Here is a 15,847-nt window from a genome sequence, read left to right on the forward strand (position 1 = left end):
TACTGTAATTTAGACAAATATAAAGGTAAAACAAGAATTATTGCCTGCAAATTTATACATGAATCTCTCCTCAGTACAATCGTTTGAGTCCATTCTTGTTTCAGTTTACTACTTCACCAAATATAACTTGTCTTGTGGTGAGCATACGAGGCAAAATGCAGTGTGCTGTGATGATCATCCACTGCAAAATGGGCTTTCAAGAGATTGAAATTGAAAACTTATTATTTTAGTTTCCAAACAACACAAGTATATCCATTGTTGTAATCCCAGTCATGGCTTATTCCATGGAAAAAAAGAGGAAATAAATAAATAAATCTAAAGACGTCCTTGCTTTGGGAACATCATGGCAAAACATAGTTATAAAATTTAATTCAGGAGAAGGCTGCCATCAAATGCAATAGTCCAGTTAACACGTCATATACTCGTGTTGACACGAGGAAATTTAATCCAAACATTTTGCAGATTTCTTTTTATTTTTATTTTTTAGAAAGAAGATATTAAGACAAAATACTTAATTTGATTTGATTAATTAAGCAATATACTAAAACAGATAGCAATTTCGCTTTGCATTTTCCACTATAAGTCTCCTCCATTTTACTACGGATTGGTACCGTATTTTTTCTGTGAATAAGTACAGTTCGGTCCCTAAAATCTTCTCTTTCTCCTCTTTAGCCCTTGTTAATTTTTATTTTTATGTTTTAATTTTAAAGATTTATTTTTATTATATTTTAGTCTTTGTGTTCTGAAAGATGAAAAAGAAAGTTGCCAGAAAGAGAGGAGAAATTTCATCTAGCCATAAAAGTCAATTTTGATATTAATGAGTCCGTTATTGAGGTGGTTTTACCTTTTAAATATACAAAAAATAGATTGAGGTCGTATTGTTTTTATTCATTTTGATTTTTAGAGTTACTAGAGGGTTTTTAGGGTTGATAATGAAGTTATTGAGGTTCTTATAATGTATTTTGAGTGTTTTTAAGTAAGAATAAGTTGAAAATTAGGTTTTGAGAGTTTAAAAACTCGGAATGCAGCACTCTCGACCATAATTTGTTGTAGTGGACATCACGTCATCCATGTCTCTTCCTTCATTTTTTGTCCTTATTATTTTTATTTTTAAAGTTATTAGAGAGTTCTAGGATTTGAAATGAGATTATTGTAGTTTTTAAACGAAAAAAAAGTTAAATATTGAGTTTTAAAGTTTTAAAAGCTTGAAACCTGTTGTTTTAGTCATCGAACGTGACTAGAATTTGTTGTGATGGACTATAGGTTTTCCATGTCTCTTCCATCTTAAATCCCTATTATTTTCAATTTTTATGATTATATCATCAAATTTTATTTTCATCATGTTTCAATTTTTATGTTTTGAGAGATAAGAGAGAAAGTTTGTAGAAAGGGAGAGGAAAGAGATTTTGTCCGACCACATTCTAATTATATAAAAAATTCAAATCTTGGTTTAATAAACTCGTCTTAGAAAAAAAAATTCAATAAAAATGATTTTACCTTTTAACCATTCTGAAAAAAAAACATAGAACAAGGATTGTAATTTTTACTCAATTTTATTTTTGATTTTAGAGTTATTAAAGGGTATTTTCAAGTTGAAAATGAGATTATTAAAGTTTTTATGATGTTTTTATAGTGTTTTTAACGTGAAAATAAGTAAAAAAATTGAGTTTTAGGGTTTAAAAACCTGAAACTCACTTTTTCAATCACTTTAGATAAACAAAATTTATCGTAGTAGATAACACATTATTTATCCAAAGGGACGACATGTTGTCCATTCAATTTAATAAAAAATTATCGCCCGGCCATTAAAAACAATCCTGGGAGCAAATTTTTTTTTCTTTTTTAGGCAATGCTCGCAGTCCGCAGACCCATCTTTCTCTTTTGTTTTTTGCAATGGCATTTCACCTTTTCTTTTTATTTATTTATTTTAATAAGATTCTTCTTCAATAAAATTATTGGAATGAAATTTTAAAAATACCCAATTATGTCATAGATTTCTTTTATGATAATATTTAGCAATTACTTTATGAATAATTATATATAAAACTTGAATTATTTATTCTTTTATTTTCCATACAGTCATATAAAAATAATTGAGACATTATTTTATTTTGGTCGAAAATTACCCCATAGTTTATGATAAGTTTTTGTATGAAGAAATATTTTTTTTTTAGTTCTTATAAATTTGTATTTTAATTGCTTTAAGTTTTTATTGAAAAACCATGTTGTTGATAAAGTAAATCGTGGCCATGTCAAATAAATAAGAGGATATATATATATATATATATATAATCTGTGTGGTTGCTTGCTCTAGAATTAAATTACTGAAATTATTTTAAATATTTATTTTAACAGTTATGAAATTAAATAAGAATAGGTTTTGAAAATAAGCTTGAAAAAAAAAACTTTCATTACTATATTCTCTGTGTGCTCCATAATCAATTAATCTTGTCAAGTGTAGTGCATTGTAAATTTGTAATAAACATGAAACGATGAAGATCTATGATTGCAATGATTTTTTTAGGCTGTGTCAAATTATTATCCCTGAATAAAATAAATAAAAAAATATTTAATTAGAATAAATAAAAATATAAAAATAAATCTTTTTCTATAATTATTTTAAAATTAATTTTGTCTTTTTAAAACAGGAAAGACGTGCATGTCTTTTCTACTCAAATTGTCTCCATCTTTTTATATGTCTCAGATCAATAATTAAATGGTAGGGAAGGCCTGAGGTTGACACGGGGAGCTAAAAATTTTAAAAACATTTAGAGATCTCTTATATAGGATTTTAATAGTCCCCAAAGTTTATGATTCCTTTTATACAGGTCCCTCTGGTCTTAAGACTATTGACCACACATGGGTGTCTTTGAAAAACAATGTGAAGGAATTGAACTCGTGATTCCTGAAACTATCATAGAGTTGAAATAAAGACAAAAAAAAAAAAAACAACTAATTAATGGTTTGGTCTTTGCCTCTTTCTTCTCATCATTCGAAGCTGGAGATTTTTCTTAGAAATAAGAAATAGAGAAAATAGCAAAGTTAAAAATTTAATTAGAAAAATAGTATAATTTAACACGTTGCATGTAAATACGATAGTAGCATAATAAAAATAAAAATATCATAATTAAAAAAAGGTTAAATAAAGGGGAGCTTGGCTCCTTGTTCAACTTGTATTTTGTTAAAATTTGATTTTTTTAAAATTTTTATATTGTTTTAATGTATTTTTTAAAAATAAAAAATATTATTTTAAAATATATTTGAATAAAAAATATTAAAAAAACCATATTTCTGGACAGCTTGAAATTATATAATTACTTTTCAAAGTATTTTTTACTTGGAAAAATATTAAAATAATATATTTTTTATTTTTTAAAAATTATTTTTAATATCAATATAGTAATATAAAAAAATTAATTTAAAATAAAAAATTTTAAATTCTTTTTAAAATACTTTTAAAACATAAAAATAAAAACAAACATATACCCATACCTCACTTACGTTGCTATAGCCCAAGTGAATTGTGCTATTTTTCTAATTAAATTCGTGTAATGTGCTACTTTGAAAAAAAAAAAGAGAGAAAAAAACTCTGCAAAGCTATCGATCACTTTCAGATTTGAAGTCCAGAAACCGGTAGGGAAGACGCCTTTGAGTCCACATTAACAAACTTGCACGCAAACACATCTTGTTTTGTCTTAATTTATATTGTCTAGAAACACAAGAGAGGCTCAAGTTGAATAAAGAAGGCTCTGAACTGTAATAAACTAAAGAGATAAATATCATTAAAAATGGCTCTACTTCTATCTACCACTTGCATCTCCAAATCTTTAACACAAACTAATCCCAAAGCCTCCCCTTTTTTACTCACCAAAACCTTTAACACAAAACAACCAATTACAAGAGTTCGAAAGATCTCTCCTTTACATGTAGCGGCACCTCCCTCACAGTCACCACCATCTGTACGAAAAGAAGAAGAAGAAGAAGAAGAGTATGGGGTTGATGATGAGAGTGGAGAGGAGGTTTTTGATTCTAAATTCACTTGGAGGGACCATTGGTACCCTGTTTCTTTACTTGAGGATTTGGACCCTCTCTTGCCAACCCCATTTCAGCTTCTGGGTCGTGACTTGGTTCTCTGGTTTGATAAGGCTAATCAGGAATGGGTTGCTTTTGATGATAAATGTCCTCACAGACTTGCCCCTTTATCTGTAAGTTTGCAAATCGATGCTCCTTTTTTCCCCCTTAGTACAATTAGAGTTGTTCTCCGTTTGCGTAGTTCATGATATGGAGAATTTGGAAGCTACACCATGATTAGGTCCCTTCCGTGGTTTATTGGAATCGGGAAAGGATCTTACTTGAGTGAGATACTTGGATCAGGTTCCATTTCCTTGAGATTGATTCATGTTTCAAAGCTAACCGTGCCTTCTTGTTTGCGCAAAATGCTAAATTTGAGTGCTAAGATTGTTTGATTGGGTTCTACTTGAGTTAGAATCTTAGAGATAAATATTTGAAAGTTGTGTTTGCTTTTTTTGTTTTTCTATGTTGTCTTCGGAACTAAAACTGAAAAGTATGTTCACTTTGATCTGGTAGGAAGGAAGGATCGATGAAAATGGGCACCTGCAATGTTCATACCATGGATGGTCATTTGATGGGTGTGGGTCTTGCACACGAATCCCTCAGGCTTTACCTGAAGGCCCTGAAGCTCGTGCAGTCAAGTCTCCAAGAGCTTGTGCTACCAGATTTCCTACAATGGTGTCCCAAGGTCTGCTCTTTGTTTGGCCAGATGAGAATGGTTGGGAAAGAGCTCAAGCCACCAAGCCTCCCATGTGATCGATCCTTTCTTGTTTCTATGTTTGATTTAGATTTTATGTAATGATCGAGCTACCTAATTTGACAATGGCATGCAGTTAATAATGACTACTTGTTTTTACGGTGATTGTTTAGGTTACCTGATGACTTCAATAAACCTGAGTTCTCAACGGTGACAATTCAGCGTGATTTGTTCTATGGTTATGATACCCTCATGGAGAATGTTTCTGATCCTTCACACATTGACTTTGCGCACCACAAGGTATGAAGATGTGTCTAATCATCTTGTTTGAAGATTTGTCCTTTTAATTCTCAATAAATTCATACAATTTGAAGAATTCACCACATAGTTTAGGTAATGCCGAGTCTCAATGTCACTAAGTTTAATCAAGGGCAGTCTTCAATGCCAGGAATCACTGTCATTTATATAATTTTTCGGTGGGTTAAAGCAGTTTTCTTACACATATAAAAGACATCAATTCACAGTAGTTACCATATGTGTATTAATATTGCTGTGTCGAAACATTAATGTATCTTTACTTATCATTTCTTGACGAGGATCAACTTAGTTCTCTTGAATGATTACTAAATATCATTGGGAGTAGTCATTCTTGAACAAAAGAAGAAGAGTCGTGATTTTCGTGCTGATTCTGGAATCTGGATCATTTTATGCAAACTAGTTTCTGATGTGTCAAGAATGCACTAGTTTCTGATGTGTTAAGAATGCTATTTGTGAAAGACTGATAAAGGTTTGGCCGGGGTCAGATTGGTAATTGTAGGATGCTTCTCTTTGTTCCTGCTGAAAAAGCAGTGCTTTCTTCTATCCTTTTCAACTTGAAAACCTGACTGCGCGTAAGTCTTGTCTATTTACAAGGAGAAAACTAAATGTTTCCATGCAATTTATGCCTGGGGCAATGTTGTCATATATCCTACTGCAGATCTGTCAGTGAAATTTGTCCATGTTGTTGGCAATTTGTTTATATGCTGAACCATATTCAGCTTTTCTTACTAGCAATTCTGGTAGTATGAACTCTAAGATTCGCAAGTATATATTGCACTTTCTGCTGCTCTAATCTCCAATGCATTGTTTAACATGGGAAATTTCATTTTCGGGGTTCTGGTATATATTAGTGCTTGAAAACTTTTGCCCTTATTGTAATACTTATTGGTATAAATGAATCCACAGGTTACAGGAAGGAGAGATAGAGCCAAGCCTTTGGAATTTAAGTTGGAGTCTAGTGGCCCCTGGGGCTTTGCTGGAGCCAATGATGGGAACCCAAGGATCACTGCTGAGTTTGTTGCACCTTGTTACTATGTGAATAAGTGAGTACAATCAGGAGAAAGAATTGTAAACGTGTTTAACGAACCTTTTTGTCACTTGCTTCAAAGGTTTCATTTTGACAAAATGTTCACTTCTGTGCTCTATTGTTTGTTATTAGGAGACCTTCAGTAGATTTCCTGTTTTAATCTAAAAATTATAAGTAACTCAAATTTAATTTTTCATTAAGAATATCTGGAGTTTATGCTTCAAGAACCTCCTCATTTCATTACTTGAGGTCTGGTAAAGATTCCTTCCATTTGTTGTGTGTATACTTTGGTGCGGGCTTTTGTATGGTGAATGCAGCTCCTCACATCAGCTTATGTTTCTGATCATGGAAGCTTTGGCAATGTCCATGCTTCAATGCTATCCAGAGAAGCTTATATTTTGGAGTATGTAGCTAAATGTGCTTCAATATGTTCTGCTTTATTCAACTGCTTGTAATTGATGAATAACAAATGAAAAGTGCATAGTGGAATTGGTTATTCTGACGTCAACTGCTTGTTCAAAGATAGAAATTAAGTGTTCTTTCTTGTCCTGAATTGTCTAGAACTCTTTTAATCTGTCATTCCTCTCCAAGGAACTGTTGATATAGAACTTAGAGATGCCTGTTTCTTTCCAGAGTGGAGATAGACACAAAACTTCCCATCGTTGGTGATCAGAAATGGATAATATGGATTTGTTCCTTCAATGTGCCAATGGCACCTGGGAAGACCCGTTCAATTGTTTGCAGTGCTCGAAACTTCTTCCAGTTCACAATGCCCGGGCCTGCATGGTGGCAGGTAAAAAAACTTTTTGATTGTGCTTCTTATGTGTTCTTTATCTTGTGGCAAGTACATTGATGTTTAGTTCTTTCCAGTAATTTTACCATGATATAGCCCTATCTTTCTATCATGCATATACTGCTTTCTACCTCTTATAAGTTTATATTTTATGTTTTCTCATCTTACTGAGAGTGTAAATTGTCTTTGTGATCTAGTGTAACAACAATCATGTTAACTCCCTTCGAACTTTTATTTGATGAAATGACCTACATTATCTGACAGATTATTACAAAATAGGAGGTTCAATCTGATGCCAATTTTTGTATTTTCTCTCCAATGCTTTTCCACATCTAAAAGAGATTATGATATTGATATTTACAATTACACATATTGGCTGTTTAAAACCAGCCACAAGTTTTTCATCCATCATATCGCTACATTTGGAATTATAAATATGCCCTTGCAATTTGTTAGTTGGCATTTTGTCCATGTTTGTAAAATTGTGATTTAAATCGCAGATTGTTCAATTGTGCAGTTATAATTGTAGTTTTCATCATTTCAGATTCCTTTGTGTTTTGGTGCTTCATATCCTATGTTATGATTGTACTAGTTGATTCTATCCTGTCTGATATGGAATGCCATTTTGTTGAAATGTGTTATTATGTAGAGATAGAATGTCATGTCCTATGCTGATGGGCCTTAGTAACAAATTATAAGCTATTGAAGCATGGCTACTCTAACCCATGGAAAAAAAATGTCAATGTTTCCCATGCGTTTGTTCAAGTTAATCAGTAACATCAGTCTTTGTTTTGGAGCAGTTTCAAGACTTCTGTTGTGAATTAAAAGAAGGAAAAAAAAAACTTCTATTGTAAATGGTATGATAAAGACTAGAGAACAGGAGATAAGTTCTCTGGTTGCAGAATCGTGATTGGTTGGAGATCAATTGCATTCTGCTGACAACAGGCTTTATTATATGTTGGCAGTGGAATTCAAATTCACAAAAATACAGTGGCTTTCATTGTACAGTGGAGTTCGCTCCATCTCAGAATTTCAGTGGCTTGGACCATTTGACTTTTGATACTCGAATGAGAAAATACATGAAGGGATGGGTCATTCCTAAGTTATGACTTGTCTATATGTGCTGCAACATTTGTCATACTTAGATCATTGCTTATTATGGATGAGCATTTTTTCACCAAAATAGGTTTGCTTTCTACTTGAATATGTTCTTTGTCAATCCTATTGGCAATCTTGAATGTTATTGCATTTCACAATTTATATTTGTCCCAAAAGGGTGTCATCCTCATCATCAGCTTCAAATAATTGATATCAAATTGAGTTTGTGTCAGGTGATTCCAAGATGGCATGAGCATTGGACTTCAAATAAGGTATATGATGGAGACATGATCGTCCTTCAGGGTCAAGAGAAGACATTTCTTTCACAATCCATGGGAGGTTCTGCTGATATTAATAAGCAGTACACAAAACTCACATTCACACCCACTCAAGCAGATCGGTTTGTTTTGGCATTTCGTAGTTGGCTGAGGCGACATGGCAACAGCAAACCTGAGTGGTTTGGGCTCACTGACAAACAACCTTTGCCATCAGCAGTTTTATCAAAACGTGAGGTATGAAACCCGCATCCTCCTTTCTCATTTTCCTATCCTTTGCAGGAGCTGTTCTGACTTGTTAGGACAAATAATTTTGTATTATGAACTACAAAAGCAATGCACATGAAGTGGAATTTCACTGAAATTGACAGCATCAACGTAACAATGTTAGTGAGATGGCAGTGATACAATAATGAATTCTTACTTGGAAACTTACCTTACTCTCCTATAGTTGGAATGTTAACACAAGTGGTGCTTTTCACCAAACTGTTGACTTCTTTGAAGAAATGAGTATAGGTTACAAAATTTAAGAAGACTGATTGTATTCCTGATACTCGTAGTTTTCTTCTCCTATTTGATCATGCAGATGTTGGATAGATTTGAACAACACACAAAAAAGTGCTCATCGTGTAAAAAGGCTTATACATCATTCCAGACACTGCAAAAGTTTTTAATAGGTGCAACCATTGCTTTCTGTGCAACGGTTGGAATTCCTTCGGATGTTCAACTTCGAGTTGTTTTGGCTGCCCTTGCACTTGCCAGTGCCGGCTCGGCTTATGCTTTGAATCAACTTGAAAAGAATTTTGTGTTTGTTGATTATGTACATGCTGAGATTGATTAGAGAGAAGATAATTTTTGTGACTTGGTACATGCTGAAATATAGGTTTTGTAAAGTTTTGATGGGTTGCAACTATTTTTACTGCAATGGAGGAATTATATATAAAGCTGTGTAGAAACTTTGCACACAGATGCGAAAGTTCTGGAATTGTATGTCAAAATGTGTTTGCTTCCATAAAAAGCACGTACAATGTCGATGCTACTCTTTTTTTCGACATCAGTGGAACACACAGGAATTTAACAATTTTTCTTTGATATTATCTCAAGATTTGAACGAGAACCCGCATGAATACGAGTAAAAAGAACTGATTGTAATATTGACTGATAGGGCCTCATTGCCACAAGAGATCTCGTACATTGGAACCCCGTGGTTACGAAAACCGAATCAATACCTTTGAGTTTTCTAGTAGTTATCTGCAACAACACAAATTTGACAGCCACAATGAGGCCGGTGGAGTGTTTAAGACAGGTAGGTATTAAAATATTGGACTGATATGAATTCGGCTGCCAAGGGGTTAAGTAAAAAGGTATTTTCTAGTTATTATTTAGCAATTCTGCTCTGTGATGTATCCTTAATCTGTAGCAAATGATCTTGCTTGATATCATTTTTTGTGAATCATTGAAACCGAGGAATGCCGCTACAATTAGATATCACTCGGTAGTCATATTCTTTTTCTGAAAGGTGTCAGAATGAAGGTTAGAAGCTATTCAAGTTTGAACATCACCAATTTCAGCTCATTGTCTCACTGCTTTAAATGTGCGTTCTGTTGAGCGTCTGATACAAAAGTTGCCCTACTAGTCTTTCTATTTCACCGGTTACTATGGGGTTGCTTGCTTACCTGACACCCAAAATCACACATAAAGGCGGTCCACTAGAACTTGTAGCATGTGGGATAATAAATGAACTTGCTGCCATTATGGTGAAACTTGATACGTTGTTTGGGTTTGTTGCCCTAAGATGTTAGCAGCTTGTAAGCAGATGGACACATAAGCTAAAGAAAGATGGATCAAATTCCATGCTTAACAATTACAGGGTAGACTGGTTCTCGCTTTGTGTTTATGTACTTCAATGAAAATCTCAATTACTCGGACTTAAAGCTTTCAAAAGTCCGTATTGTTATTAAGTTTAGTTTAAAGATCAAACTTAAAACTGTCTAATCTGATTTTTTATTTAATTTGAGTTTAAAATTAAACTATATAAAACTTAATTTGACATGATTTAGTTGATTTGATCAGTTTAAAAACAATTAACCAATCAATAAAAAAAAATTGAGGATGAAATTAGGAAAAAAATTAATCATGAAATTGATAAAAAAAACCTTTTAATCCAACTTCTTGCCTGATCCATGTTTAAAATTAAATAGTGTGGGAGTTGCCTCAAATTGACCCAATCAATTGGGCCAATCCAAACCAATAGGTAAAAAAAAAAAAAATAATCTAAAGATAGAATCGAAAAAAAATAGAAGAAGATGAAATTGACAGAAAAAACCTCTTAAACTGACTCCTTGCCTAGCTCAAATTTAAAATTAAATCATATGAGAATTGCCTTGACATAATCCAATCAACTTGGTTGATCTAAAGACAAGCCAAATGATTGTTAAAAAAGTTTAAGGATGAAATTAAAAAAAAAATAAAATTGAAAGAAAAAAGAGAGAAGAGAAATGGAAAAAAGAAAAAGAAGAGTTTCACTTTTTATATGAACAGTGAAACTCTATAACCTTTTCCAACTCTTTTAGTTACAAGTTGAATCAAGAATTCACTATCAACAAACACATTTAGAACACTTTTAGCATCATTAGAAATTCCTCTTTCACTAGTAATATTTGTAGCATCATAAGTTTCCTCCTTTCCATTATCTTTTCGGTTATTATAATTGTTTTTAAAGTACCTTACTTTATGACATTCAAAAAATTTAATTTTTATAGACTTAGATTTTGATTTAGACTTATCTTCACTACCTGAACCCTTGTTATTTGTTCTACCTCTCACAATCAAGCTATCTGCATGATCATCATTATTACTCTTTAATATTCGCCTTTTCAACTTCCTAGAGTTTAAATAAGCTTTTAAATCTTCCGAACTAAGACCATCCCTTCCATACAATAAAGTATCAACAAAATAATCATAAGATAAGGTAACAAACATAATAAAATCAAAGCCAGGTCCTTATCTACAACCTTAACGTTAACATTTTACAAATAGAAAATTACTATATTGAATTCTATGGTTTTTAATGGGCATACTTCCTTTTATTTGAAGAGTATACAACTAATGCTTTAGATACAATTGGTTTCTTAGGGATTTGATCATGTCAAGAGTTTCCAATTTTTTCCATAATCCAGAATAACATTATGTGTTCATTTCATGAGATCTTCTTTCTCCTTTTCATCCATCCTCTCGGGCAGACTGTCTATACTTTTTAATGCCTTAAACAAACCTTATTAAACTAATAAGGTGCACATCTTAATACACCACATATTAAAGTCGTTTCTACTAGTAACCTTCTTTTCATCAAACTTCAGTACCCCTAGCATTACTTTTGTTGCCATTACGAGAACCAACTTATAACCAAGTAAACTATGATACTAGTTTGTAGCAGAAACAACCATAAAACTCCAAACCAATTAGCAAGTAAAGAAATATAAAAAAGCAAGCATAATCAATCACATAAGAGTACACACAAAACTCACATGGTTCGACAACTTAGGCTTACTTCATAAGAGATACGATAAGAGAAATTCACTTTTAAAAAGTAAAAGATTACAAGGTATCATACAATATTACTTTCACCCAAATTTCAAAGAAATCTAAGACTCACAGTTTTTCTCATCTCTCTAACTATAAAAGTGTAGAGAATGGAAGCATTAACAAATAAACATTACACAAAAATATGATAACTTTAGATTTTTATATGGACTAATTACATATGTATTTCTTTTCTCACTTAAACTCATAATTCAAAACAAACTCAACAAGAGCCTAATGACCTCTAGCCACCATTATTTTATTTAATTAAATTAATAAAATTAAGTATAAGATAATACCAAAGGATTTTTACAAGTTTAAGTCTAATTTTTTTTTTACTTGAAAGAATATACTAAAAAAAACCTATTATTGAGTAGTGAATCATTTTGATGTGATCCATATGATCATTAATGAACCTGCAAATGACATGTTAGTCGTTTTCTATTGGCGATCAATGAAAGAGAAGGTACTTAATTACTTAGTTCATCATTTCTTTATTAATAGTTTTGCTGCATTCCAAATAACATTTTGTTATTTCCTTATACTAGTAGTGAAAAAATGGTTATATTTTGTTTCCATGCCTTTTTTAACTTATCGATTCTATGATATGCGCAAAGGACAACGATTTTTATAAGTAAAGGTTGGCACTTACAATTGTAATCACAATCCATGGTAGCTAACCTGGCCTGTTCGTTAATTCCTTAATATATACTCGATGAATCCATGGTATTTGATTGGAAATTCCTTAATATATACTCGATAAAACATATATATAGTCGAAAGTTTTATCAAGAAAATAGCTACGAAAATAATAGCTTAATTTACATTAGATAAACAAGTAGAGGAAAGGAAAATAAGAAATAGAAAAAAAAAAACACAAAAGCTGCTACATAAAACTTGAGAGCGCAACAATTAAAGAAATAAAAAACACATAAGAAATCAACTTCTCTCTACCGAACATTCTCTATATTAAGCTTCAAAAAGTTAATATCAAGTCTCAGCAATAAAATAATACCTTAATACCATGAAGAAATAAATTTGAAATTTAAGGCAGCGTGATTAAAAATGATATCATTTTAGTTAAGCTAAAGATTCCACATAAAGCATGAAAAACAAAAAATTACCATAAAAGATTCTGCTTCCAGCCTTTAACCACAGAAGTGGAGATGCTATGTTAATAATGGGGATGGAGGAACATGCAAGATAAAAGGAAGTTTACTGTGCACCTGTGGATATAGCATAATGTATCATATCCCCTCCTTAGAACTTCGAAGTTAAATATACTTGGGCTAAAATAGTACAGGATGGATGATTTCCTATGAATCATTATGCATTTTAACCCATGCGTAAATGTAGAATTTTTAGTGAACCTTGAGTTAACGATCTCTCTCTGATTCTTGTGGGTATATAGGAGTGCAAGACTCTCGTAAGATTAAAGTAGGATTTTTTGATATTATGATAGTAATTATTTTTTAAATTATATTTTGTTTAGAAATGTATTAAAATAATATTTTATTTTTAATTTTTAAAATTTATTTTTAATATCAACCCATTAAAATTATCCAAAAACACTAAAAAAAAAACATACACAACTTAAAAGTCAAAGAGTGGTTCTAAATGTGTGAGCACATTTATTGCAGGAACTGCTAATCTCTTTGGATAGGTGAGTAAAAAAGTAAGTTCATGTAACTGGTGTGTTTGATAATATAGTAGAAGATGTTTGTTTTTTTAAAAAAATTTTACATTAATACATTATAATCATAATTTAATATGTTTTCAATAAAAATACCTTAAAAAGCAGCTCAAACCATGAAAACAAGCACCGATTCAAAAGCCTAGGTCACCAGATCACGTTCATGTCCAGACTCTGTGGGTGCTCCCGGGGGGGTGGTAGAAACAGTGTTTATGGCGACCAAAAAATTAGTCACAAAAAACAGTTGTTTTTGTAGTGGATATGTATATAAAGTATTGAGTACACAATCGTTAATCATTAGACTAGTTCCTGTGTTTTCAAAGGACATGCTGATATATTCTACATTGTTCATCACACCATGTAAACTCATTTACATGAACACGAACAATTAACATTGATTCTCCAAAAAAAGAAAAATAATAATTCAAAGCTAACAGTACCGTACCGTCATATATGGATATACAATATGAGCTAGACATCAATCGCAACTCTTGATCTCCCACGCCGAATCACGCATGTCTAAGAAATTACAAGGCCATTTTCTGAAGGACATGAATTCCCACAAAGGAGCAGGGTTCCATGCATATAGTTGCTTCATCATCCCCTAAAATATAGCAAGTGTACATAAATAAAAGATGATTATCACCTTGGCAAGACAAAAACATGTGAAGTCTAGCAGTACTCTCCATAAATACATGGCACGAAAAATCTAATTAAAACATGAATACGAACACGTACAGTACTAAATACATGTTGTTTCTTGAATAAAATGTGTTTATATAGCTAGCCATGATACAAGAAAGGTGTGTTTATTAATCTCTTATTGTATATTACGTACGTAATTAAGGTAATGTATAACCAGAAGAAATTAAGAAAAGCCTATATATTACTTACCTATCATGATCTAGATGCATTTGCATTGCCTGGTTCTCGAATTTTGTAGGCCTTGTCAAACCACTTATAGCTGGAGTGTGCCCAAAGAACAAGGCAACATGACCCATAAGCTTATCCTTCCTTGAAAATGTTGTACCACATGAGCATAGCCACTTGAGATCCCCACAGTGCTTCTCATGAGTCCGTAGATCAGACAGCACCGAGAATTGCTTCCTATTGCAACGCTTGCAAACATACATCTTGGGGCAATGGCTCCTCTTGTAATGATTTTTTACACAAATCATGGATTTCAGTGGCTGGAACTTGGCGTGTTTCCTGTTCCACCTACACCCTTCATGTGGACACGAATATTTTCTAGGCAATTTCATTGCAGCTTCTTTATTTTCTGGCGTTGCAGTTGGGTTGTTCTTCATCGGATTGCTCAAAGCTGCAGTAGTCTTGTATTCATCACCATGGGCTCTCATATGCATCCTCAAATTAGCATCACGCTTGAACCCTTTGCCACATACTTGGCAATAATGAGTATACTTGGCTAATAAATCGGCTGCATCCAATTCGATGATATCATAATTCTTTGGTGATTGCCCTTGTAAAATACCTTCACCCCCTTGAGACAATATTTCTCTCCTAATATCAACCCTATTATTGCTGGTAACATGGATTCCTCGAATATTCTCATTAGTATTACAGTTGTCATTATAGTTATCACTGCACCAGTCAAAAGATTCGGGAGAGAAGAAGCTTTGCCCTCTTTCTTGGCCGATGTTACCAGCATGGTTGCCACCAAAATTTGGTTGTGATAACAAGGAACTTTCTTCAACCTTGCGGCCACGCGGCTGGTGCAAGTCATTTGTGTTGATATTGTTGCCTGAAATATCTTTACCAATACCCATCTGTTGGCACGTGAACATCACTGAAGATGCAGCGACAATTATTTCTTGAATCATGGTGCTCATGTTGGCTAAAGCTACCGAAGTTGACTTATCATTAGGCTGGCTATGATCAGGTGCGATAAGGATGCTGATCAACGACTCCACTTGATGGACCTTGTCTTTGAGAAGGGAGAGATTGTAGAGAAGAGAATTTGAATGAGCCTCTGAGCTGGAACTTGCTTCAAGAGTTGAAGAAACGACATCTTCTGTCACAGCTTGATACATATGCAAGCCTTGTGAGGAGGCACTAGGGAAGCAAGAAGAGTCCCCTGAAATCATTTTCAAGAAAACCTAATTGCTTTTCTTCACCTATCTACCTCTAGTATCTAACCTTTCTAGATTGGATCATGGATCCCTTTAGGAAAATGTTTGTTATTGAACAACAGGGATTATATAAAGACAAAGGGCTAATTAAGCTGCAAGTCAATGTGAGCATTAGATTCATCCCCACGTAAGACCTCCCTCAT

The 15,847-nt window shown here is 32.8% G+C and overlaps 2 protein-coding genes across 2 annotated transcripts; one reads left to right on the top strand and one right to left on the bottom strand.

Annotated features, from left to right (window-relative positions):
* The first annotated feature begins 3,566 nt into the window (after positions 1–3,566).
* Positions 3,567–9,264, top strand: LOC133699781 (pheophorbide a oxygenase, chloroplastic-like). The gene is made up of 7 exons (XM_062123240.1): positions 3,567–4,205; positions 4,588–4,823; positions 4,942–5,068; positions 5,993–6,129; positions 6,747–6,906; positions 8,238–8,516; positions 8,866–9,264. Exons 1-7 carry the CDS (start codon positions 3,789–3,791, stop codon positions 9,118–9,120), a joined length of 1,611 nt encoding a protein of 536 aa, XP_061979224.1. The 5' UTR covers positions 3,567–3,788; the 3' UTR covers positions 9,121–9,264.
* A 4,580-nt stretch (positions 9,265–13,844) lies between these two features.
* LOC133700248 (protein SENSITIVE TO PROTON RHIZOTOXICITY 2) lies at positions 13,845–15,847 on the bottom strand. The gene is made up of 2 exons (XM_062123799.1): positions 14,449–15,847; positions 13,845–14,158 (listed from the first exon to the last, which is right to left on the bottom strand). Exons 1-2 carry the CDS (start codon positions 15,657–15,659, stop codon positions 14,152–14,154), a joined length of 1,218 nt encoding a protein of 405 aa, XP_061979783.1. The 5' UTR covers positions 15,660–15,847; the 3' UTR covers positions 13,845–14,151.

Source organism: Populus nigra, chromosome 7 (assembly GCF_951802175.1).
Source record: "Populus nigra chromosome 7, ddPopNigr1.1, whole genome shotgun sequence".
NCBI lineage: Eukaryota > Viridiplantae > Streptophyta > Magnoliopsida > Malpighiales > Salicaceae > Populus > Populus nigra.